Source organism: Xenopus tropicalis, chromosome 8, assembly GCF_000004195.4.
Source record: "Xenopus tropicalis strain Nigerian chromosome 8, UCB_Xtro_10.0, whole genome shotgun sequence".
Taxonomy (NCBI): domain Eukaryota; kingdom Metazoa; phylum Chordata; class Amphibia; order Anura; family Pipidae; genus Xenopus; species Xenopus tropicalis.
Window position 1 is genome coordinate 13,899,428 of NC_030684.2, and position 26,731 is coordinate 13,926,158.

Sequence of the window (26,731 nt, forward strand, 5' to 3'; positions counted from 1 at the left end):
ATAGTACTGTCTGTGCACCTTCAGCCCCCCTGGCATTCCCAGTACCAGAGACCAAAACAGCCCCCCCAGCCCAAATAAATAGTGAACTGTCTGTGGCACCTACAGCCCCCCTGCATTCCCATACCCAGAGACAAAACACCCCCCAGCCCCAATAAATAGTGACTGTCTGTGGCACCTTCAGCCCCCCCTGCATTCCCAGTACCCCAGAGGCACAAAAGCCCCCCAGCCAATAAATAGTGACTGTCTGGCACCTTACAGCCCCCTGGCATTCCCAGTACCCAGCAGAACAAACACCCCCCCAGCCCAAATAATAGTGACTGTCTATGGCCACCTTAACAGCCCCCCTGGCATTCCTCAGTACCCAGAGGCAAAACAGCCCCCCCAGCCCAATAAATAGTGACTGTCTGTGCACCTTACAGCCCCCTGGCATTCCCAGTACCCAGAGGCACAAAACAGCCCCCCACCAATAAATAGTGACTGTCTGTGGCACTTACAGCCCCCCTGGCATTCCCAGTACCCAGAGGACAAAACACGCCCCCCCAGCCCAATAAATAGTGACTGCTGTGGCACCTTACAGCCCCCCTGGCATTCCCAGTACCCAGAGCGAAAAACAGCCCCCCCCCAGCCCAATAAATAGTGACTGGTCTGTGGCACCTTAAAGCCCCCTGGCATTCCCAGTACCCAGAGGCACAAAAAACCCCCCCCCAGCCCAATAAATAGAGTGTCTGGCACCTTACAGCCCCCTGGCATTCCCAGTAACAGAGGACAAAACAGCCCCCCAGCCCAATTAAATAGTGACTGTCTGTGCACCTTCCACCCCCCTGGCATTCCCCAGTACCGCAGGGCACAAACAGCCCCCCCAGCCCAATAAAATAGTGACTGTCGTGGCACCTTACAGCCCCCCTGGCATTCCCAGTACCCAGAGCACAAACAAGCCCCCCCCCAGCCAAAAAGTGACTGTGCTGTGCACCTTACAGCCCCCCCGGGCATTCCCAGTACCCAGAGGCACAAACAGCCCCCCCAGCCCAATAAATAGTGACTGTCTGTGGCACCTTAAGCCACCCTGGCATTCCCAGTACCCAGAGAACACAAAGCCCCCCCAGCCCAAATAAATATTGACTGCTGTGGCACCTTACAGCCCCCCTGCATTCCCATACCCAGAACACAAACAGCCCCACCAGCCCAATAAAAATTGACTGTCTGTGGCACCTTACAGACCCCTGGCATTCCCAGTACCCAGAGAGCACACAAACAGCCCCCCAGCCCAATAAATAGTGACTGTCTGTGGCACCCTACCGCCCCGGCATTCCCAGTACCCAGAGGCACAAACAGCCCCCCCAGCCCAATAAATAAGTGACTGTCTGTGGACCTTACAGCCCCCTGGCATTCCCAGTACCAGGCAAAAACACCCCCCAGCCCAAAAAAGTGACTGTCTGTGGCACCTTACAGCCCCTGGCATTCCAGTACCCAGAGGCAACAAAAGCCCCCAGCCCAATAAATATGTTGACTGTCTGTGGCACCTTACAGCCCCCCTGGAATCCAGTACCCAGAGGCACAAACAGCCCCCCAGCCCAATAAATAGTGACTGTCTGTGGCACCTTACAGCCCCCCTGGCATTCCAAGTACCCAGAGGCACAAACCAGCCCCCCAGACCCAATAAATAGTGACTGTCTGTGGCACTTACAGCCCCCTGGCATTCCCAGTACCCAGAGGCAAAACAGCCCCCCCCAGCCCAAAAAAATAGTGACTGCTCTGTGCACTACAGCCCCTGCGATTCCCAGTACCAGAGGCACAAACAGCCCCCCACCAAATAAATAGTGACTGTCTGTGCATCTACAGCCCCCTGGCATTCCCATACCCAGAGAGACAAACACCCCCCAGCCCAATAAATGTGTGACGTCTGTGGCATTCTACAGCCCCCCTGGCATTCCCAGTACCCAGAGCACAAACAGCCCCCCCCAGCCACAATAAATATGACTGCTGTGGCACCTTACAGCCCCCCTGCATTCCAGTACCCAGAGCACAAACACCCCCCATATAAATAGTGACTGTCTGTGCACCTTACAGCCCCCCTGCCCAGTACCAAGGGAGCAGGAGCCACTGGGGCTCTGTTCTTACTAATGTTGTAAAACTGTATTTATATTTCCCAGGAGTCACCGATGGAAACTGGCCCCGACACCGGCCAAACAGAGAGCTCAGCAACGAAACTGAGCGAGGAGGAGGTGAAGGAGATTGAGGAGGTTTGAGCTGAATTTAATATTTTTTCATTTTAAACCTATTCGGGCCCCGTGCAGGCCCCCTATCCCACCACATCATACAAACTCTTATGTAAGTCCCATTCCACTCTTACCTGAATGTCAAATGCACAAGTGCTCAGTGGGGCAGTTGGTCACCACTTTTTGCCTCCGTTACAGCCTCTCAGACCTTCCACATCTCTCATTGCCCTTCTAGAACATGCAGACTAAAGCCAAGATCCAGGCTTCACTATACATAGTCCTGCAATCAGAGGATTTTTTCTCCGTTAGCTGGGGAATTTATTTTAAGAATGAATGAATCCTTTCCTTGTTCTACAAAATATAATGTTAGCAGTTCCGCAAAATGAGTTGCTCTGATTAAACCCTTTTTTTCTCTTCCTCAGGAGGATAACATCACCCCACTCTCGGAGAAATACCCAGTAAGTAGCTGTAAAGCTGTATTTTGCCACAACATTCACAGTTTGGCTTCCATTTTCCAGCCCAAAGCCTTCCAGCCTCTGTTTCACCCAAGTTCCTCCTATACCTTCTGTGCTTCTCACATGTTACAAAGGTTATTTGTCCAGCTGAATAATATTAGTTTGATTATCACATTATTAAATACAATGTTATTTTTCAGGAGCCCGGGAGGTATTTGAAGCTAGGGCCAATCGGGCAGGACCCCAACGGAGTCGTCTACATTGTAAGATATTTTATTCAGTGTTAAAATGAGTCACTTTGTGTCATGCTTTTGGGTAATTCTGTCCATTGGTTGTGCTCTCTACAGCTTTGTTCTTTCCATATTTACATGCTACTGTATAGCTTTTTGCTTTCCCATAGCGTTCCGTTAGTAATGATCACTGAGCTTCTTTCCCTACTTTTGTAACAGGGATGGCACCAAAGAAAACAACGGGAAGTGGCCATAATTATAATTCAACATCAGAAGGTAATGTGTCTTCATGATTACTCTAATTAGATACTAATTAGTCTTTTGTTATACCTACATTATAGTTTATCAGTAGAAAGAGAACTTGCTAACCAAATACAGTCAGTGAAATACCCTGGCCCCTAATAACTATGTAACAGTAAAATAACAAATGCAGTTTGATATAAAAGAACACAAGGGGTCTCGGTCATATTATACAATACTCACGTAGGGATATTACAAAGCTGTCATTTTTCATAACGACAAGTTAGGTTGGGGTGTTTGAAACTGTTATTGTATCCATTTTATTTACCTTGTTTCTTTTGTTTGAAACTAGAAGCAACAGGAGATCGAAAAAGAAGTCGGAATCCTTCAAATCGTATCTGGCCACCGCGGAACATCGTCGACTTCTATGGGGCCTTTTATCATAAGGCCTCATTGGAAACATCACGCATGGAGGACTATGGGTAAGGAAGTTTTGATTCGGAGAGGTTAAACATTTAGCAGCAAACATGCCAATTGTAACTGATCTAATACACAAGCTAGCATTTTGGATCCATACATGATCCAGTTTGGTAAGAAAGAGTCAGATGTAGCTGATACTGCAGTCCCCCCAAGACTTAAAGCCACAAAGCCTTTTCCTCGGGTTCCCAATAAAATTGTAGGTAACTAAAATAGTTGGCCAAATATTCTTTCTTTTTCTTCTAGATTGCTACAGAGCTTTGTACCGGTGCGACTGTAGAAGATCTCCTTGCATCCAAAAGGACCTTAGGCGAAAGATGGATCGCCTATATTTGCAAGAATGTGATAACGGTAGGTCACCTGTTAAACTCCTTCCTGCTATTCTGCATATTTCTAATTAATTAAAGAGTACAAAATATTTATATACTTACTTTTGCTTTCTTGATTTCTCAGGGCCTTAACCATCTGGAAGAGAAGAAGATAATCCATCATGACATCAAGCCCGAACACATTGTCATCTCCTCATCCCGGAGAGGTGAAGATCGGTAAGCGACACAAGGATATTTTTTCTCCGTGGTGTTTACTGCTGGCTTGTATTTCTAACTAAACATTAACATTCCTGCTTTTGTCATACAATTTTAGGCGAGTTTTGCTTTGCGACCATCGGAGGAAGGAGCGCCAGCACTTCGGGGACCATGGCATACATGGCTCCGGAAGTACTGGCTCATTTTGCCCAAAACAGCGGCGAATATGACCATAAGGTATTGTCATGTCTTCTCTCTCCTTTTAGCTTAGAGTTAGGGGCATATTTAGCAAAATGTGAGATTACACAGAAAAACTCACTTTCTATTCATTCCTATGGGATTTTTAGAAGCCAATTTATCAATGAATGAAAGTTAGAACTCACCATTTGATAAATACACTTCTAAAAATCCCATAGAAAGGAATAGAACGTGGGCGAGTTTTTATATATTAAGCTTTAAACTATGTCACTTACACAGGGTGAACTGCGTGTAAATGTTCCACTCGCTTTACTTACCCCTCTCATAACAGAGAATCCAGAGCCGTAATGTGGTTTCTGTGATACGAGAATCTGAAATGAGAGAGTGAAATGCATTTTAAGTGCAGGACACAAGAATAATAGAAACCAACTCCATTAGACTGCTTATGCTTTATGGGGATGTCACACTCCATGTAACACTCCAGACTCTCAGTTTGGGGTATTTGGGGACATTTTCTAGACATAAAAGTCACAGCAATTCACTACTGGATTATAGGCTTCTAATGGATTTGTTATTGTGCAAGCCAAATAGAATCACTATCAGGGTGTTGGTGGATAGGTATCAGAAGTATCCAAATCATCTGCAACTGCAATTATTTTCATGTACTCTGTGTATAATCTTCTCTAATACTCGTCTTTTCCCCCATATTGTAATATCCAGGCTGACATCTGGTCACTAGGGATTGCAGCCATTCAAATGGCGGAAGGACATCTCCGTAAGTAAACCCTAGAGTGTGTGTGTGTGTGTGTGTGTACTGTACTGCATGTAGAACTGTTAGTAGAATGGGCAGGGGGCATTTATGTGTCACGCCGTAACATAGAGTATTATTAAATATAAAAATCAAAGGGGGTGATATACTAGCATTTTAATTTGCTGTGTTTCCATAATACACAATTTTTTGAGGTAAAGAAACTGGAATTTTTTCAGAATTTGACTTTTCAACTTGAAAATGTACCCATTTAATAAGAATTTAAAACAGAAATGTAAATTGGTAACTAAAACCTGGCAAGTACCTTTCTAGTGTAAAAATGTCAATTTAAGTAAATCGCCCCAAATGTTGTATTCATCAGTCATCATGTTTTTGTGTTGTATCTTTACATCCCAGCATTCAGAAGACTTCCCAAGCAGAAGCTGATCCAGCGAATAACAACTGGTCCAGTTCCATCATTACCATCAAGGGGCAATTGGTGAGTCCCTTTCACTAGAATAGCAAAAGGCAGCAAGAGGGTAGAATAGGCAGTTAGGTGGGGAGGGTGGGGAAATGGAATAGGCAGTTAGGTGGGGGGGTGGGGAATGGAATAGGCAGTTAGGTGGGGAGGGTGGGGAAATGGAATAGGCAGTTAGGTGGGGAGGTGGGGAATGAAAGCGTGTAGAAGGTGTGTGAATGAGTCAGGAAAGGTGGAGAAATGGGCAAGGTAGACTTTATGGTGAGGGGGACATTGGGATATGACATAAAGTAAGGATGGGGAAGGGATAAATGGGAAATAAGTGAGGGCAGGTAAATGCTGTGAGATGCCATAGGCAGTGGCTATTTATTGGGCTGGGGGGCTGTTTTGGCCTCTGTGGATATGAAATGCCAGGGCCTATTTTGTATCCCAGTCCGGGCTGAAATAAGGGTGAAGGTGATGCGTAATATGTGTAGCTCTATGCGCAAACGCAGACTCTCGTGCTGAGCTTGAGCTCTTGGGGCCGGTATCTGGCAGCCAATACAAGCCGGGCTAAGATATAGGCAAAACCAGAGAGACAGTAATTTGGTCACAGGTAAATGTACCCTTATAATTCAGGGTTCATAAGTAAGTGCAATAGCCCCCCATTTCAGGCAGAGCAGTGGAACCCTTAGAAGGGAAGGGGCTCACCCCCTATTGCTGCCTGTGCTGTGATTGGGTTGGGTACAGAGCGGCAGGATCAGGGAGTCGTCACACTGTGAACTCTGGGAAATGTAACACAAACAATTATCATTTTACCACCGTTTTTTTTTCCAGGAGTGACGAGTTCCGCTTCTTCATCAGCGAGTGCCTGCAGAGAGACCCAGGCAGGAGACCATCTGCAAGGCAGCTCCTCACGCACCCTTTCATTGCCGAGCTCCGGGGTGAAAGGGGGGTGCAGAGGAATATCGCCCAACACCTGCACAGAGGTAGGGGAACTGCTCATTCTCATTATAGTTCATGTGATGCACAGACTGTAATCATTTACTGTTCCCATTCCTACAATATTCTCCTGCTTTCCTACATACAATATCATTCTATAACTAAAGCCACCAAGAATAAAGACTAAGATTGGATTAGGGCAGAGCTCACTAAACTGGGCTAAATCTACAGGAGAGACAAACATCTGAGAGGGGAGAACATGTTATTATTAGACAGTTGTAGTTGGCCTTTAAATTAGCAGCAAAAGGGAACGTGATATAAAACATGCATATAAATGCAAAGAGTAACAAGGAACAAATTGCAGAATTATTATATACTCACCTACTCCATGGATAACACTGAACAATCTCTCCTTAGGAACGAGGCACTGAAACGAAAACAACGAGGCAGCCATCGGGGGAGGGTCGGGGGCATAAATAGGGGCCTAATTACCATCCTTGGGCCCCCACAAACATCTTTAACATCGTGGTCCCGATGGCAGCCCTCCATGTTCTCTTCATCAGGGAAACAGCATCTTCTAATATCTAGTAGAATTAAGTCTAAAACAACTGGACTTTTCTGAGTTTTTCTTGAAAACGTTTCACCACTCATCCGAGTGGCTTCTTCAGTTCAAATGACTGGTAGGGAATTCCCCGGTATTTAAACTCTTGATGGTAGTAGAGTCACAGACATCCAATCACAATGGTTCCATTGAACTTGTTCAGTTAGGTGTTAGCTGAAACTGACAGGTGTAAGAAGGTATGATCCAATCACAATGGTACCAAGATTCTCATTGATGAAGGTGTTAATCCTTCAAAGTACATGACTGGAAGTGTGAACTGTTGTGAAACTGCCGGGGTAAGGATGTCAACGCGCCATTGTATGTTGGTGACAAGCGGTGTCTCAGGCCCCCTCCTCTGTTCAGGGATGGTTTTTCCAGGTTGGCATAAATGGCCTCTTTCACACCTCTTTCAAACCATCTGTCCTCTCGGTCCAAAATATGCACGTTACTGTCCTCAAAAGAGTGACCTTTTTCTTTGAGGTGTAGATAGACCGCTGAGTCTTGTCCTGAGGAGTTTGCCCGCCTATGTTGGGCCATTCTCTTACAGAGAGGTTGTTTTGTCTCCCCAATGTATAAGTCTGAGCACTCTTCACTACACTGGACAGCATAGACCACATTACTTTTCATGTGCTTGGGTGTTGGGTCTTTCGGGTGCACCAGCTTCTGTCTCAGGGTGTTGCTGGGTTTGAAAAACACAGGAATGCGATGTTTGTTGAAAATTCTCCTAAGTTTTTCTGATGTTCCAGCAACATATGGAATGACTATGTTGTTTCGCCTGCTGTGTTCCTCCCTTCTGTTTGTAGGTCTGGTCTTTCTGTTGGTCTTTGATTTGGTTTTGATGAAGGCCCCAGTCTGCGGTACCCACAAGTTTTTCAGAGCTCCTTTTAGATGTTTATATTCTTTCTCCTTGGCCTCTGGCATTGGATGCCACAGTTTCAGCCCGATGATGTAGAGTCCTAATTACACCCAGTTTATGTTCCAAAGGGGTGGTGGAATCACCACCACACAGCAGTACTTGCTGTTTGATTCCCACCACCCTTTGGACACTAAACTGGGTTGTATATTAGGACTCTACATCATCGGCGCTAAACTGTGGCATCCAATGCAGAGGCCAAGGAGAAAGAATATAAACATCTAAAAGGAGCTCTGAAAACTTGTGGGTACCCAGACTGGGCCTTCATCAAAACCAAATCAAAGACCAACAGAAAGCACCAGACCTACAAACAGAAGGAGGAACACAGCAGGCGAAACACATAGTCATTCCATATGTTGCTGGAACATCAGAAAAACTTAGGAGCAATTTCAACAAACCATCGCATTCCTGTGTTTTCAAACCAGCAACACCCTGAGACAGAAGCTGGTGCACCCGAAAGACCCAACACCCAAGCACATGAAAAGTAATGTGGTCTATGCTGTCCAGTGTAGTGAAGAGTGCTCAGACTATATACATTTGGGGAGACCAAAACAACTCTGCTGTAAGAGAATGGCCCAACAGAGGCGGGGGCAAACTCCTCAGGACAAGACTCAGCCGCGTCTAGTCTACACGCTGCTGAATATGAAAAAGGTCACTCTTTTGGAGCGGACAGTAACGGTGGTCATATGTTCGGGGCCGAGAGCGACAGATGGTTTGAAAGAGGTGTGAAAGAGGGCCATTTATGCCAACCTGGAAAACCATCCCGAACAGGCAGGAGGGGGCCTGAGGGACACCGGCTTGTCACCTAACATACCAAATTGGGGCGGCGTTGAATCCTTACCCCGGCAGTTTCAAACAGTTTCACCACTTCCAGTCATGTTACTTTGAAGATTAACACCTTCATCAATGAGAATCTTGGTACATTGTGATTGGATCATACCTTCTTACACCTGTCAGTTTCAGCTAACACCTAACTGAACAAGTTCATGGAACCATTCGTGATTGGATGTCTGTGACTCTACTACCATCAAGAGTTTAAATACCGGGGAATTCCCCTACCAGTCATTTGAACTGAAGAAGCCACTCGGATGAGTGGTGAAACGTTTTCAAGAAAAACTCAGAAAAGTCCAGTTGTTTTAGACTTAATTCTACTAGATACTGTATATCATGACCTGGATGAATGAGAATCTTCATAGACAGCATCTTCTAACAACTGCACATGTAAGTTATCGTCTTGTGGGTTAGGGTGGGATGTGGGTTATGGTATTGCGAGTAAGGAGTGGGTTAATGTTTGTGGGTTAGGGTGGGATGTGGGTTATGGTATTGCGGGTAAGGAGTGGGTTAGTGTTTGTGGGTGAGGGTGGGGATGTGGGTTATGGTATTGCGGGTCAGGAGTGGGCTAGTGTTTGTGGGTGAGGGTGGGATGTGGGTTATGGTATTGCGGGTCAGGAGTGGGTTAGTGTTTGTGGGTTATAGTGGGATGTGGGTTATGGTATTGCGGGTCAGGAGTGGGTTAATGTTTGTGGGTTAGGGTGGGATGTGGGTTATGGTATTGCGGGTCAGGAGTGGGTTAATGTGGTTGGTGGGGCTTAGGGTGGGATGTGGGTTATTGTATTGCGGGGTCAGGAGTGGGTTAATGTTTGTGGGTTAGGGTGGGATGTGGGAGTTAATGGTATTCGCGGGTCAGGAGTGGGCTTAATGTTTGTGGGGTTAGGGTGGGATGTGGGGTTATGGTAATTGCGGGATGAGTGGGGGTTTGGTGGTTTGTGGGTTACAGCTGGGATATGGGGTTATGGTATTGCGGGACAGGAGTGGGTTAGTGTTTGTTCGGTTACAGTGCGGATGTGGGTTAGGGTATTGTTGGGACAGGAGTGGCGTTAGATGTTTGGGGGTTACAGTGGGCTGTGGGTTATGGAATTTGCGGGTCATGGTCACAGTAAAGGAACAAATTGCAGAATTATTATATACTCACCTACTCCATGGATAACACTGAACAATCTCTCCTTAGGAACGAAGCACTGAAACATCAACAACGAGGCAGCCATCGGGGGAGGGTCGGGGCATAAATAGGGGGCCTATTACCATCCTTGGGCCCCCACAAACATCTTTAACATCGTGGTCCCGATGGCAGCCCTCCATGTTCTCTTCATCATGGATATCAGAATCTTCTAACAACTGCAGGAGTGGGTTAATGTCTTGTGGGTTAGGGTGGGATGTGGGTTATAATATTTGGGGTCAGGAGTGGGTTAATGTTTGTGGGTTACAGTGGGATGTGGGTTATGGTATTGCGGGACAGGAGTGGGTTAATGTTTGTGGGTTACAGTGGGATGTGGGTTAGGGTATTGCGGGACAGGAGTGGGTTAGTGTTTGTGGGTTACAGTGGGATGTGGGTTAGGGTATTGCGGGACAGGAGTGGGTTAGTGTTTGTGGGTTAGGGTGGGATGTGGGTTATGGTATTGTGGGATCAGGAGTGGGTTAGTGTTTGTGGGTTAGGGTGGGATGTGGGTTATGGTATTGTGGGATCAGGAGTGGGTTAATATATATATATATTTTTTTATAACATTCTTTTATTGAGTGTAAATGTACATAGTTTGCAGTATATTGTTTTCCATTGTCATTTACTTGTTGTACAGAAAGTAAATAAAGTAATAACAACATAACAATAATAACATTGGCAGTGCCTTCTTTGGCAGATACCAGATGCTATTTGCCATTCAGGCTGTGTTTCTGGTTACTAAGCCTGCCCTTCAGGGCCTTAGTGAGATATTGGGGTTACACTGTTACCCATTGTGTCTGGGTGTGTAGGTTATTCAAGGGGGGGATATGGGGGTACCTCCCTGACCTGCATATCTTAGGGGGGTTCTGCGTCTATCCATGGTGACCATATTTTATCAAATTTTTGAGGGCACCCTCTCCTTATGTACGTTAGCTTGTATAGGGTATAGCTTTGTTGATCATGGATTCCCCATGCTGCTACTCTAGGGCCATTGAGTGGGTTAATATTTTGTGGGTGAGGGTGGGATGTGGGTTATGGTATTGCGGGACAGGAGTGGGTTAATATTTTGTGGGTGAGGGTGGGATGTGGGTTATAGTATTGCGGGACAGGAGTGGATTAGTGTTTGTGGGTTACAAGTGGGATGTGGGTTAAGGTATTGCGGGAAAGGGAGTGGGTTAATATTTGTGGGTTACAGTGGGATGTGGGTTATGGTATTGGCGGGACAGGAGTGGTTAGTGTTTGTGGGTTACAGTGGGATGTGAGTTAGGGTATTGTGGATCAGGAGTGGTTACAGTGGGATGTGGGATATGGTATTGCGGGTCAGGAGTGGATTAATGTTTGTGGGTTACAGTGGGATGTGGGTTATGGTATTGTGGGTAAGAAATGGGTTAATGTTTGTGGGTTACAGTGGGGATGTGGGATATGGTATTGCGGGACAGGAGTGGGTTAGTGTTTGTGGGTTACAGAGGGATGTGGGTTATGGTATTGCGGGACAGGAGTGGGTTAGTGTTTGTGGGTTACAGTGGGATGTGGGTTAGGGTATTGCCGGGACAGCAGTGGGTTAGTGTTTGTGGGTTACAGTGGGATGTGGGTTAGGGTATTGGCGGACAGCAGTGGGTTAGTGTTTGTGGGTTACAGTGGGATGTGGGTTAGGGTATTGCGGGACAGCAGTGGGTTAGTGTTTGTGGGTTACAGTGGGATGTGGGTTAGGGTATTGCGGGACAGCAGTGGGTTAGTGTTTGTGGGTTACAGTGGGATGTGGGTTAGGGTATTGCGGGACAGCAGTGGGTTAGTGTTGTGGGTTACAGTGGGATGTGGGTTAGGGTATTGCGGGACAGCAGTGGGTTAGTGTTTGTGGGTTACAGTGGGATGTGGGTTAGGGTATTGGCGGGACAGCAGTGGGTTAGTGTTTGTGGGTTACAGTGGGATGTGGGTTAGGGTATTGCGGGACAGCAGTGGGTTAGTGTTTGTGGGTTACTGATAAAAATCTTTTATCCCGGCTGAGTGATGAGACGACCCATATCCGCAGCCTGAGATACCGGTTCCCATGGATTCCCCAAACGCAACCGAACAAGGTTTCCTGCGATATCATTGGTGCGCGTATGGGCAGCTTAAGGCTCAAGGTATTATAGCCAGAGGCAATAAAAAGGCAAAACACACAGAGTTGTAGCTGCAAAGAAGATTACAGTACTGTGGGGGCTCAGGGGGTGCTGATATATAAGGCAACAACTCACGCCATGTACTCACCATTACACTGAAGGCTAAACCAGTTACCCATCTGGTAACCAGCAACAAGCCCTGTACCCTGAGCCTTCGGCCTGTACCATCCATACTATCATAGCCTGGCAACCCCCCCTCTCTGTAATGCCCCAAACCATAAGGATCTCCTCGCCAAAAAGCACATCTACACGACACCTGCCTATTGGGGAAAGTAGGGCCCTACTGGGACTGCCCCCCCAGCAAGAAATGCCCCCCCATAATAAGGGGAACTGTACCCCCAAATACAACTGGGCTCAAGAACTCAAACCAGAAATATGTAAAAACACTGATTGGTTGTACTGTACTGACTGATTAGAATGGGTTGGACGGCTGAATACAGGGTTATGGGAGATCGTGGTACCAGTTGGTCCAGTCAGGAAGGAATCCCCCCCCCCGCTGCAGCAAATAGAGAGGCCTCAGAAGGGGTTTATCCTTCCTCTGGGTCAACTAGCAGTTAGGCAGGTTATATACAGGCATTATGGCTGAACGTGATCCACGTGTGTCCTTTTAAACCTAATTTATCTGATTATGTAAATAACATAGTTGGATGACACCTCGGGGCACCCTGGCAAAGTGCCATTAAAGGCCTAAGGACATACAGGTATAGGGCCGGTTATCCAGAATGCTCGGTACAAAGGGTATTACGGATAAGGGGTCTTTCCGTAATTTGGATCTCCATCCCTTAAGTCTACTAAAAAATCAATAAAACATTAATTAAACCCAATAGGATTGTTTTGCATCCAATAAGGATTATTTATATCTTAGTTGGGATCAAGTACAGGTACTGTTTTATTATTACAGAGAAAAGGGAATCATTTAACCATTAAATAAACCCAATAGGGCTGTTCTGCCCCAATAAGGGGTAATTATATCTTAGTTGGGATCAAGTACAGGTACTGTTTTATTATTACAGAGAAAATGGAATCATTTATCCATTAAATAAACCCAATAGGGCTGTTCTGCCCCAATAAGGGGTAATTATATCTTAGTTGGGATCAAGTACAGGTACTGTTTTAATATTACAGAGAAAAGGGAATCATTTAACCATTAAATAAACCCAATAGGGCTGTTCTGCCCCCAATAAGGGGTAATTATATCTTAGTTGGGATCAATTACAGGTACTGTTTTATTATTACAGAGAAAAGGGAATCATTTAACCATTAAATAAACCCAATAGGGCTGTTCTGCCCCAATAAGGGGTAATTATATCTTAGTTGGGATCAAGTACAGGTACTGTTTTTCAGGTAAGGGAACCCATAGCGGTATTGCTATTTCCCTATATTCAGTAATACATATCATCCTGGGCCCACTGGACGCTCACACCGGTGTAAGTTCGGGTCAAAAATGTGTCTGGGGGTGGGGGGTCCGGCTGCACCAGGGCCCGGGGATGTCTAGTTACGCGACTGTGGATAGAAGATCTGGAGCAGGGGACCAGGGAAGGCACGTGAGAGAATCCTGTCAGCCCTAGGGAATCTAAAGCTGGGGACGGCCATTTGTTTGGGGCCTGCAGGTGATTTAACCAGGCTGTCTGCAGGAGCTACGGCACCATCGGTAGGGAATGAAGAGCCCTATGGCTTACATATTGGATTGCAGACACGGCCTCGAAAAATGCTTTATGCAAGTTGCCCTTTGGGGGTTGAAGAATGCTTTATGCAAGTTGCCCTTTGGGGGTTGAAGAATGCTTTATGCAAGTTGCCCTTTGGGGGTTGAAGAATGCTTTATGCAAGTTGCCCTTTGGGGGTTGAAGAATGCTTTATGCAAGTTGCCCTTTGGGGGTTGAAGAATGCTTTATGCAAGTTGCCCTTTGGGGGTAAGATGCTATTCGGTAAAGCGTTGGAGGAAATATCTAAATCAGGGGTTTATAAAAAAAAAGTTGGGGAGCAACACAAGCATTAAAAAAAAATTCCTGGGGTACCAAATAAGGGCTATGATTGGTTATTTGTAGTCCCTATGTGCACTGGCACCTACAGTAGGCTCTGTATGGCAGTACCCATGGTCATTATGCCTCCAAGTCAGGAATTCAAGAATAAGGACCTGCTTTGAGGCCACTGGGAGCAACATGTTACCCCCGAGTCACTGGTTGGGGATCGCTGATCTAAATCATCTGGTGGGAAAAGTACATTCCTTCCGCAGACTCCCAGGAGATTTAAAGAACCGCTAAGAACCAATCTGACACTTAGAAGGAAGTTAAAGCTTATAGGCCTGGTAAGGAGCCTGATAGGTCATTCTCAAGAAAGACAGGGCAGTCTAGTATATAAAGACCCCCGATCCTCCAAGTCCCAGCAGAAGTCACAATGATGGGAGGTTGTTCCAGCTTCTAAGAGTAGGAGCAAGGCTCCTTCAATTCCAGAGAGTCTGGACAAGGAATATTCAAGACTCGTGGGTACTGTCTGTTGTAAGGAGGGTTATCGGCTGGAGTGTTGCCATATCTATAGATACTGTCCTGGGAATGATTTCTCTTCCTCAAGCAAGGATCTCCAGAACCGGGGGTACTGACCATATCCAAGCAAGATCAGTTGTCTGCCATGCAATTCATGAGATACTTGAGCATTCTGACATCAAAAATAGGATTGGTCAGCTGGGTGAGGCGGCGGATGCACCCGATTCAGCGAGGATTATCGGCCAAATGAGTCAATAAAAATGTAACTTATTAGCTTAACGTGATTCATACAAAATCTCCCAGCTGATAAGGATCCTCTCACGGAACATTTGTTTATTCACCGTGATTTCACACCTGTGTATTCACACTCACGTGGAACCTGCCGCCATTACGCAAACTTGCCTGAAATAAAGGGAGGTTTGTTTCCCACACATATGAATTAATACTGTTTCAGGTACAGTTATAGGGTAACTCTTATGTTTAGGCTGGGAGAATTCTAATGCTCTGGTTACAGGCTGGAGCCGACAGTGAGCATTGGCCTCTGGTTGGTATACGGTAAAGGTCGCCATACATGGGAAGACTCACTCATTTGGCCAGATCGGAGCTTCCCCCGATATGCCCCACCTAGGGCCAAACTCTCAAAATACAACAGGCGGCGTTGGATCAGAGACTGCGTGGAATAAACCGATGCGGAGCTCGATGAGATGAAAAGTCAAACCTGCCCAATCAAGATCTGCCCAATGTTAGGCCAGATATCAGTGGGATAGGCCCATCTTTATCTTGTAAGGTGCTAGGGTTCTTTTCACTACAGTATGCATATATACAGAGACAGAGCCAACTGGATAGATTAGGTCAGTATGGGTCTGTAATGTGAGTGGATAGATAGGTCAGTGTGGGTCTGTATGTGAGTGGATAGATAGGTCAGTGTGGGTCTGTATGTGAGTGGATAGATAGGTCAGTATGGTCTGTATGTGAGTGGATAGATTAGGTCAGTGTGGGTCTGTATGTGAGTGGATAGATAGGTCAGTATGGGTCTGTATGTGTGTGGATAGATAGGCAGTGTGGGTCTGTATGTGAGTGGATAGATAGGTCAGTGTGGGTCAGTATGTGAGTGGATAGATAGGTCAGTATGGGTCTGTATGTGAGTGGATAGATAGGTCAGTGTGGGTCTGTATGTGATTGGATAGATAGGTCAGTGTGGGTCTGTATGTGAGTGGATAGATAGGTCAGTATGGGTCCTGTATGTGTGTGGATAGATAGGTCAGTGTGGGGTCTGTATGTGAGTGGATAGAATAGGTCAGTGTGGGTCAGTATGTGAGTGGATAGATTAGGTCAGTATGGGTCTGTATGTGAGTGGATAGATAGGTCAGTGTGGGTCTGTATGGAGTGGATAGATAGGTCAGTGTGGGTCTGTATGTGAGTGGATAGATTGGTCAGTGTGGGTCTGTATGTGAGTGGATAGATGGGTCAGTATGGGTCTGTATGTGAGTGGATAGATAGGTCAGTATGGGTCTGTATGTGAGTGGATAGATGGGTCAGTATGGGTCTGTATGTGAGTGGATAGATAGGTCAGTGTGGGTCTGTATGTGAGTGGATAGATAGGTCAGTATGGGTCTGTATGTGAGTGAATAGATGGGTCAGTATGGGTCTGTATGTGAGTGGATAGATAGGTCAGTGGTGGGTCTGTATGTGAGTGGATAGATAGGTCAGTGTGGGTCTGTATGTGAGGGGATAGGTCAGTATGGGTCTGTATGTGAGTGGATAGATGGGTCAGTGTGGGTTTGCGTGTGCTATGTAACATGTCAGTGTGGGTCTAATGGACCAATTAGAACTGAAACATGTTGTGCTTTGCTGTGCACCAATAAATGTACCAAGTTTGCTTTAACACAAGGCTCTGGTGGATTCCTGTTTATATTGTTATGATGCAGCGTGAGGGCACAAGGGGAGTAGATAGCAATGAAGCAAGTGCCCAGGGAGTAGGTTCCATTACAAGCCCCTTCCTTGTATTTACTGCCCTCTGCCTTTTCTCTTAACTAGCTCAGTCTCACAGGAACAGTTTTGTGTGATCTCCACTACACTTACCTTAGGGACCCAACTCACAATATAAAGGTAAATATCTGCACAACAGCAGCCTAGAGCCCACTGAGCATGTGCAGTGCCACTGACACACAGACCTGCTGTGGACAAAGTTAAAGGCCAGGATCATTAGTTTCATAGGGCTGCTGACTCTCTGGGCTGGTACAGGGAGTTCAGTACATAAAATACAGCATTTCCAGCCAGAGTTTAGTTTTTTGAATTATTTGCCTTCCTCTTCTGATTCTTTCAAGCTTTTAAAATGGGGGTCACTGACCCAGTAGATAAAAAAACAAAACAAAAAACTATTGCTCTGTGAACTTTATTTTTTATCCTTCTATTCAGACCCTCTCCTATTCATATTCCTGTTTCTCATTTAAATCACTGCCTAGTTGCTAGGTAAAAAGGCCCTGGCAACAAGATAGCTAAGGTTCCAAACTGGAGAGCTGCTGTACAAAAGCTAAGCACAGGTATAGGACCTGTTATCCAGAATGCTCAGGACCTGGGGCTTTTTTCGGAAAAAGCGATCTTTCCGTAATTCGGATCTCCATACATTAAATTTACTAAAAAAAATAATTTAAAACATCATTTAAACCCATAGGGCTGTTCTGCCCCCCAAAAAGGGGTAATTATATCTAGTTGGGATCAAGTACAGGTACTGTTTTATTATACAGAAAAAAGGGAATCATTCAACCATTAAATAAACCCAATAGGGCTGTTCTGCCCCCAATAAGGGGTAATTATATCTTAGTTGGGAATCAAGTACAGGTACTGTTTTATTATTACAAGAGAAAAGGGAATCATTTAACCATTAAATAAACCCAATAGGGCTGTTCTGCCCCCAATAAGGGGTAATTATATCTTAGTTGGGATCAAGTACAGGTACTGTACTTGATTCGTTGTTCTAATATCCCTTGTTCTAATAAGCCTGAATTCGCCCGATATAACCCACCCGTAGGTGGGGATACCGGGAGAAGATCAGCTCGCTTGGCAACGTGTATGGCCGCCAATATTCTTCCTTCCTGGGCCGAACACACTATATAATCCCAGAGGTAGAGCCAGGGTAGACCTTTACCTGTGGCTCCTTGTTTAGTGTGGCAGCTCCGTCAGTCTCCCTTGTGCTCTATCCGATTCTCAGTTCATTCCCCAGGCCACAGATTTTGGCCTTTAAGTTGCGCAGTTCCCCTTGAATTTTTTGTGTCTTTTTGTTGCCCTGCCGCACTGCATCCAGAATAGCAAGATCTTGGTCTGGCCCGATGTTCAGCGTCACCTGAGAGGAGAGCAAAAAGAGGAGAGCAAGATTAATTCACATCTCCTCTCACCCCCACAGGGCCCTTACCCATAGGGGTTCCTTCTTAGTTTGGTTATGAGCCGTCTCACTGCGTGTGTTTAATCCTCTAGTACAGCAATAGCAGTGTTATGAAGTTTAAAGCTCCCCTACTGGCTAGAAAATGTAACTGCTGCTCTAAATATCATAGTACAGGTATGGGATCACTTAATCCGGAAACCCGTTATCCAGAAAGCTCTGAATTACAGAATGCCGTCTCCCATAGACTCCATTTTAAACCTGATTTTCTTTTTATCTGTAATAATAAAACAGTACTTGTAATTGATCCCAACTAAGATATAATTACCCCTTATTGGGGGGCAGAACAGCCCCTATTGGGTTTATTTAATGGTTAAATGATTCCCTTTTCTCTGTAATAATAAAACAGTACCTGTACTTGATCCAACTAAAAATATAATACTGGATGCAAAATAATTCCTATTGGGTTTAATTAATGTTTAATTTGATTTTTTAAGAAGACTTAAGGTATGGAGATCCAAATTACAGAAAGACCCCATAGCCCAGAATACCCTTGGTCCGAGCATTCTGGAAAATGGGTTTTACCTTCAAGTATGTTATAGAATGGTCAATTTTTAATTAGTCTTCATTTTTTTATAGTTGTTTTTTTTTTTATCATTTGCATTCTTCGTCTGGCTCTAAATGGGGGTCACTGACCCCGGCAGCCCATAAACTACTGCTCTGTGAGGCTACAGTTTAATTGTTATTGTCCTTTTTTATTACTTATCGCTCTATTCAGGTGCTCTCCTACTCATGTTCAAGTCTCTTATTCAAAGCGCTGACTGGTTGCTAGACTAATTTGAACCAAGCAACCAGACAGCTGCCTGAAATTTTGAACTGGAAAGCTACTGAACAAAAGCTAAGTAATTTAAAATCCACAAATAAAAAAAAAGACCAATTGCAATTTGTCTCAGAATAGCACTCTCCTACTAGATCGCACAAGAAAATACCAGCCGCTTGGCCACCTTATCTGAACGTTCCTGGTTATAAGAATAACATTGGATATTAATCTCACAAACAGATGTTGGTAACTGTAACACTACAGGAGGACTAGGGAGATAACCAGTCACATTTTTATAAAAACAAACAAAGCAGTTTTTAATTATTTGCTTTCTTCTTCTGACTCTTTCTAACTTTCAAATGGGGTCACTGACCCCGCAGCCAAGAAACTATTGCTCCGCGAGGCTACTTTTAATGTGTTGGATTTGAAAAACCATCATACTGTTCTTCGACTTCAGCTTATTCTTTCGCTTTTTCTTCTTATTTTTAGCACCCCCCCATTTTCTAAACGCTACTCCACCTACAGATTTAGGGGTACAACACCCAGACTCCCCACACTTCTTCGCCCTATAGCGGAGCAGAGCTGCTTGTGCTTTTCTAAGCGATTCCCCCCCGTCTTTTTGTGGCGCTGGCTCCTGAACACCCCCAATTTTCCATTGACTTTGACAGGAAGAATGAAATGAAGAATGAAACAGCGACAATTGCTGGATTCCCAAAGGGGGAGGGGCCAACAACAGCCAATCCAAATATAACCCATTGACTTTAATGGGAAAATTTAAACTGCGGCCAATCTTACAGCTCTGAGGCTACAGTCCCCAAACTTGAATCACATAGTCATGGGGCCAGCCTGAATGAAATATGATGATTGTTGGATGCCCAAACTGGGCGGAACTGTGAACAGCCAATTAGATTTACCTACTGACTTGGCAAAAATCCAACTGCTGCCATTCTCACAGTTAATAACACCGGGGTCCCCAGACTCTGCAGAGTTAATGCAAAGTTTGCAGAGTTAGTCACTGGGTAAGTACAATTCCAGGTTAGAAAAAGTGGGCGGAGCACCAACCGCCAATCAGATGTCTCTTGTTGACTTTCAGTGGGGAAATTTAAATTGCTGCCATTCAGACAGTATTAAAACCAGGGTCCCCAAACTTTGCACAGTGGTTTTTACTATAGAACTGTGGTCCAAGGTTAGAGAAAGTGGGCGGAGCCAACAGATCAAATTTCCTTTAATGACTTCACGTTTTTTAACCCAACATAAAGTTTGTTCTCAACCTTCCATTTCTAGTTGTTTATTGTTATTTCTCTATTCAGGCCCTCTCCTATTCATATACCAGTCTCTCACTCAAACCACTTTCTGGTTGCTAATAGGGTAATGTAAACCCTAGCAACCAGATGACTCGGGAGTGGCTGAACAAAAAGTAAAATACATTTAACAAACACAAAAAAATAAAGACCAATTGCAAACTGTATTAGAATATTACTTTCTACATCATACTAAATCAGGGATCTTCAAACCATGGCCCAAAGGCCGGATTTAGCCCCCCAAGGTAATTAACCTGGCCCCGGCTGCTTCCTCACCCCTGGCTACTACCTGTAGACCTGCAGACGCAGCAGGGAATGGGGGAGCGGGGAGCTAGAGGATGCAGCAGGGAATGGGGGAGCGGGGAGCTAGAGGATGCAGCAGGGAATGGGGGAGCAGGGAGCTAGAGGATGCAGCAGGGGGAGCAGGGAGCTAGAGGATGAGGGAATGGGGGAGCAGGGAGCTAGAGGATGCAGCAGGGAGTGGGGGAGCAGGGAGTCGGAGAATGAAGCAGGGGAGCAGGAAGGCGGAGGACGGAGCGGGGGAGAAGGGAGCTGGAGGACGCAGCAGGAAGTGGGGGAGCCGGAGGACACAGCTGGGAGTGGGGGAGCAGGGAGTCGGAGGACGAAGCAGGGGAGCAGGGAGCCGGAGGATGGAGCGGGGGAGCAGGGAGTCGAAGGACAAAGCAGGGGAGCAGGAGCCGGAGGATGGAGCGGGGAGCAGGGAGGTCGGAGGACAAAGCAGGGAGCAAGAGGATGCAGCAGGGGCAGGGGAACAGACAGTGGGGCCATAGTTGAGGATGCGGGGCCTAGTTTGAGGACTACAGTCCGGCCACCAAGCAGTCTGAGGGACCATGAACTGGCCCCCATGTTTAAAAGTTTGAGGACCCCTGTAGTAAATGGTAACTCAAATGTGAACCCCCCTTTACAAGGTATTAAGAACTCACCTTGAAGATTTCCCTGCCCACGTCTCCCTCCTCTCGTATCTTTCCCAGCTCATCCTCCAGTGTCACACACTGCTCCCGGTACATTTCAGCGAGGGCGATGTGCTTGTGCCAGCTGCTCTGTAAGAGACTGTATAAGAAGAGGCATAAGAACCAGCAAGCAGCGCTAATACCATAATATCCTTTATTCACACATTCATGGGAATTACCCTTCACTTCCTCACTGTGCGAGTGCCGACTTGCTTTCTCGACCAATGACAAACGCAGGATCTCTCGCTCGTGTTCCCGCTCTTGCTCTGGGTCACTACTTAAAGCCAACTGCTCTCGGCACCGGTCTAGCTCTCGGAGCAGCCGATCCTTCTCGGCCATCCAAGATTTCTCATTGGCTCGGCACTCAAATTTCAGTTGCAGGAAATCCCTGGTGCTCTCGTACAGCAATTTCTGGGTCTTATTCAGCCTGGGAAAGATTGATGGTGATGGTTCCAGAAGCCAGTGATGTACAACAGGGGGCTGATTTCCCTAACCCTAGGTGTAGGAGGCCTATGGATTTCTCCACTTTTCTCACACACTCACTTATCTGTCATAGATTTCATTTTGTCCTGGTCTCTTTGGTGCTGCACCTGGGTTTCTTCCACGCGGACCTTCCTGTCCTCTAGAGTCTCTATCTGCTCTTTGGATAGTCGTGTCTGCTCTTCCAGCTGGGCCTGCAGCGCCTCCACCTGGTCAGAGAAAAGGTAACAACTTGCATTCAGTTGACTTTAAAGAAGGAAGTCTTGTAATCCAACAGTAGGAACCCCAATCAGGGTCGGAACTATGGGTAGGCAGAAGAGGCAGCTGCCTAGGGTGCAATTATTGGGGGGCAAAAGGCGCTTTCCTGCCTACCCCTAGTCCGCGATCCTTTGTCATTGCCCCGGGTGCAATGTCCCATCGCAAGTGGCCGACCGGGTTGCCTAGGGCTTCGCCCACCTATGACCCCAATATCTGTTCACACATTACATGAACAGAATGACCCAAGGAATAATTAAATATTCAAACGCAGCTTCACCTGAAGCAAAAGAATCTGGGGATCTTCTTTCTTGCCCTCTTTGCTTCTGTCTTGCTTCCCCGGTGCTTTCAGGGGTGCTTGTTTGGTACCTGTAAGTGGAAAGCAGCGGGTCACCGACTGACATATATGAAAGAGTCAAACTTAGGGAAACTTACAGCCATGGCTCCTTTATATAAAAGAAAAAGATATTAAAACAAAAGCCAAGTTTAAACACATTTTAGGAAATAAGATTTGAAAGCACACAAGTCACTAACCTGCCTGGCCTGAACGTTGCAGTTTCCGGGCGTATGGATCCCCAGACTGAACAGCACGTTGGGGAATGGTGACCTGCAATTGCAGACGAATTAAAGGGAAAGTTAATTTAAGATAAAACCTGGGCTGATTTTTTATTTTTATTAGCAACCTCCCCTGGAATTTGGAAACCCATCAGTGCCCACCCAATACTTATGTCGTTAGGAAGCTCAGATTCTCCCTATTGCTTGTTACATGGCCAGGCAGATCTAAGAAAAAACCGAGAAGCTCACATGGATATTCTTGTTATGCGGCTGAAAAATGGGTTACTGTTATGGGTTACTGCCCAGGGGCAAATCAGCCCAGTGTTGTTAATTAAGCACCAATGGGTTCCTAAACAAAGAGGACATCAGGAGACAGGACACTGATGACAGTTGAGGACCCTCCTCCTCTCCCTTTATCCCACCATTCCGGAAGGGAGCCAGCTTGTAATAAAGAGAAATAAGCTCTAGAACATAAACCTACTAACAACTCTCAACAAGACTAAGGGCAATTTTGAACAAGAGTTGGGGGAGGGAAGCCCTGTGTCCCCCTTACGACTGGAGAGAAAAGGATTTAACAGTAACACATAAATCTCCTTTTCTCCCATGTCTAGGGGGACACAGGGACCGTGGGGACATTTTTGTCCGGTGTCTGCCATTTATTTATCAATGTCTGCATTTGATCATGAACTGAATTCTCCTGAATAGCATTAACCCTTTTACTGCCAGCTGTTTTGGTCAAAGCGGAACTTGTATTGCCAGACAGTTTTTGAACATTTTGCACTGTTTCACTTTAGGGGCCTTTCCTCGGGGGGACTTTTAGTTTACCCAGGAAAACAATATATCGATTTTTTCAGAACAACCTAAGCTTTCAAAATATGGTAGAATTTTTGTGTAATTCCAATTCTGTAACAAGATATAGGCTTCTAAATGTGTAAAAATAAAAAAAATCACATTTTCCATAATATAAACACACATACTAGAAACAAAAATTATTTTATGCCCGAATATACAACTGATTTGGAAAGTCCCATGTCTCCTGAACGTGCCAATACCAAATATATATAGTTTTATGGAGATTTCTCACTTGTATAGGTCACAAACTCCCAGCAGTACATTACCAAATTCCAAAAGCACTGCTCCAGAAAGCGGCATACTTTAGATTTAAAGAACAAAATTTCCACTAACAGAAGGTTTATCCCAGAAAATTGTACATTTTTGGAAAGAACAGATTCTGGGGAATCCAGAATAGGCACAACTGTCTGTCTACTCCAAACTATCAAGTCGCAATGCTTTCCTAAAGTTATTGGTTTTTATCAAAATTTGTGATTTTTTTTAAAAAATTGCTTTAAAGCTTCCAGTCTATAGTATCTTATCTCCTACAGGTCATAAAGTAACCAAATAAAACACCCTAAATATGAACCCCAGGGGTCCCCTGAACAGTTTGATGCCCAATATGTATAGGTTTAGCTAAGTATGTGGCATGTAGGGGCCCCAATGGGAACATACCCCCATATGTACTGTCATTTCTGTCATTTCAGCTCCTGCAAAATCAACACATTTACATCCTTTATGTCGGATAATGCTACAAAAAAGTACACTCACCCCAGAAAGCCATATATTTTTGGAAAATACACATCCCCCGATTCTATAATGGGTAAACATTTCTTTTTGCTCCAAAGTACAAAGCTGTAAAGCTTTCCTAAGTTTGCAGATCAGCCCCCCAGCCCAATAAATAGTGACTGTCTGTGGCACCTTACAGCCCCCCTGGCATTCCCAGTACCCAGAGGAACAAACAGCCCCCCAGCCCAATAAATAGTGACTGTCTGTGGCACCTTACAGCCCCCCTGGCATTCCAGTACCCAGAGGCACAAACAGCCCCCCCAGCCCAATAAATAGTGACTGTCTGTGGCACCTTACAGCCCCCTGCATTCCCAGTACCCAGAGAGAACAACCCCCGCCCCAAAAATAAATAGAGACTGTCGTGGAACCTTACAGCCCCCTGGCATTCCCAGTACCCAGAGGTACAAACAGCCCCCCACCAATAAATATGACTGTCTGTGGCACCTTACAGCCCCCCCTGGCATTCCCAGTACCCAGAGGTACAAACAGCCCCCAGCCCAAAATAGTGACTGTCTGTGGCACCTTACAGCCCCCTGGCATTCCCAGTACCCAGAGGCACAAACAGCCCCCCACCCAATAAATAGTGACTGTCTGTGAACACCTGCGAGGTACGGGGGCCAAAAGTTTGCTGGGGTCCCAATGTGTTTTTATTTAAGCTAAAGGGTTCATGAACAATAGGGGCAAATAAAAATCACCTTATATTTTATGTAAGACTGTATATTAGCTTCTTTATTACAACGTGCAACATCTTTCTCTTACCTTTTTTTAATCAGGAGACTCCAGAAATCCTGGACAGGGACATCTGTCAGGTAAGGAAAAATAATAGGGTCACAATAGAGAAAAAAATTTTAGATTTACTTTGGGGGGGCAATTTGTTAGGCACCGACGACTTCCCAAACTTTTGCTTGGGAAAAGCTATAATGCACAAACTGATACCATTTATTAAATGTACTTGCATTTTACTGTCTTTTAACCAGGATTGTGAAGAACCAGCTGAGGCGAGCAGCTACAAGGTAATAACCAATGAGAGAAAAAAGACATTGATCATAATTCATTATATAATTAAAGTAATTAAACAGATGTATTTGATCATATTCTCTACTGAAATGAGTTGATCTTATACAATGATGTTTTCTTCTTTAACTAGGAACCCTTGGAAAGCTGTGAGGAACCTCAGCTAGAGACGTTTGAGGTAAGCAGCAATGAATTGTATTTTGAATGATCATTTTGCCCTCAATATAATATTATAGCTTTTTAAACCTATTTGGGCCCCTACATCTCCCAAACTCCTATATAGGCCCCATTCCACCCATGCCTAAATGTTAGTTGTTTCTTAACAGAAAGGCCAGAGCCAAATGTAACAACCATCCACCCCACTACGTAGCTCTGATTTATGGGTAATGCAAATGTAGATGTTTGGGTGTTGCATTTCTTCTTTAATTGTGGGTACAGTTCATTTATTAACATATATTAACAATAGCAAAAGATATTTTAAAAGAATATCAAATGCAAATTCACTTTGGGGAGGCAATTTGTTGACTTCAGCGTTGGTGAGTCTGTCCCACCTCCTTATTATGCCCTGTGTTACACAGCAACATACACCTTCTATTTCTCATATATTTATATCAAATAACACTTTTACACACTTTGCTTTACTTTTAGCCATAAAAATTTGTTTTACAATATTTTTCTGTTTTAAACAGGAGGAAGAAGTGACTGGGCAGGAGAGCCCCGACACCGGCCCCTGCCACTCACAGGTAAGCAGAAAACAACACATGAATAAAAAAAAAATGCATTTTTATCATCTTCTCTGCTGATCTGAGGTTTTCCTTCTTAACCAGGAACCCTTGGAAGAGAGTGGAGACCCTCCAATCAACACCTGTGAGGTACGGGGGCCAAAAAGTTTGCAGGGGTCCCAATGTGTTTTAATTTGAGCTACAGGGTTCATGAACAAAATCTGTAAAGGATAATAATCATATTTACCTAACAGGGACCTTATCTACTAACATAGTGTAACTGAGGCTAACTTGCCCAAATGCAGTTGCCCATACCAACCAGTCAGCATCTGTTACTTAGCGGTCTTCTATCTTGTATAAATTAGAAAATGAAAAGAATATGATTGGCTGCTATGATTGCATCCACTCATACAATGTAACTCATAGGCTACTGCCGGGGAGGGGAGAGTAGGGGCAAATAAAAATCACCCTATATTTTATACAAGACTGTATATTAGCTTCTTTATTACAACGTGGAACATCTTTCTCTTACCTTTTCTTTATTAAGGAGACTTCCAGAAATCCTGGAACCGGACATCTGCCAGGTAAGAAAAAATTAATAGGGTCACAATAGAGATAGACATTTAGATTCACTTTAGGGGGGCAATTGTGAACACGGGCTGGGAGTCCGACCCCATGTCCCTAAATACTTGATGTGCCGGCGCCCCGAGCCATTGCGCTGCCTTGGGTTTAGGCAAACAGAGTGGATTTTGGTGGGAAACTCCTGAGTATAGCTCCAGCCAACACAATGGCTCCAGGTGCAGGCAATAAGCTTTTTGGGGTACAGGGGGAAGATATTCAGCCTGAGTTTAAGCTCAGGCCGAGAATCCACCACATCTGCCATTCCCCCTATACAAGTAAATAAGCACCACTGTGTCGGGCTCATTTACAGCCTCAAGTTGTGGTTGAGCAAAAAATGGTGCAGTTAATGCACAAACT

General features: G+C 45.2%; 3 protein-coding genes and 1 long non-coding RNA gene across 5 annotated transcripts in view; 2 read left to right on the forward strand and 2 right to left on the reverse strand.

Moving 5' to 3' along the window:
* Window positions 1-2,897: 2,897 nt before the first annotated feature.
* LOC116407009 lies at window positions 2,898-3,549 on the forward strand. Its single transcript, XR_004219978.1, has 3 exons — window positions 2,898-2,934; window positions 3,121-3,177; window positions 3,494-3,549. It is a non-coding gene; the product is annotated as an uncharacterized LOC116407009 (long non-coding RNA).
* Window positions 3,550-4,184: 635 nt separating this feature from the next.
* LOC116406980 (serine/threonine-protein kinase dst4-like) lies at window positions 4,185-6,969 on the forward strand. 2 transcript variants are annotated; one of them, XM_031892276.1, is made up of 5 exons: window positions 4,185-4,379; window positions 5,061-5,115; window positions 5,506-5,587; window positions 6,383-6,534; window positions 6,905-6,969. In XM_031892276.1, exons 1-5 carry the CDS (start codon window positions 4,314-4,316, stop codon window positions 6,916-6,918), a joined length of 369 nt encoding a protein of 122 aa, XP_031748136.1. In that variant the 5' UTR covers window positions 4,185-4,313; the 3' UTR covers window positions 6,919-6,969. The 2 variants fall into 2 exon arrangements, with proteins under 2 accessions (XP_031748136.1, XP_031748135.1); XM_031892275.1 differs by having other exon boundaries at window positions 6,383-6,961.
* LOC101730328 (coiled-coil domain-containing protein 77-like) overlaps window positions 5,813-26,731 on the reverse strand; it is a gene marked incomplete at its 5' end in the record, with an annotated part of 135,632 nt that continues 114,713 nt past the window's right edge. The window contains 2 exons of the mRNA XM_031892326.1: window positions 5,813-6,524; window positions 17,785-17,979. The remainder of the gene's footprint in view (window positions 6,525-17,784; window positions 17,980-26,731) is intronic.
* On the reverse strand, window positions 18,999-22,283 carry LOC101731589 (coiled-coil domain-containing protein 77). The gene is made up of 5 exons (XM_031891083.1): window positions 22,278-22,283; window positions 21,651-21,796; window positions 21,288-21,534; window positions 21,081-21,207; window positions 18,999-19,034 (listed from the first exon to the last, which is right to left on the reverse strand). Exons 1-4 carry the CDS (start codon window positions 22,281-22,283, stop codon window positions 21,166-21,168), a joined length of 441 nt encoding a protein of 146 aa, XP_031746943.1. The 3' UTR covers window positions 18,999-19,034; window positions 21,081-21,165.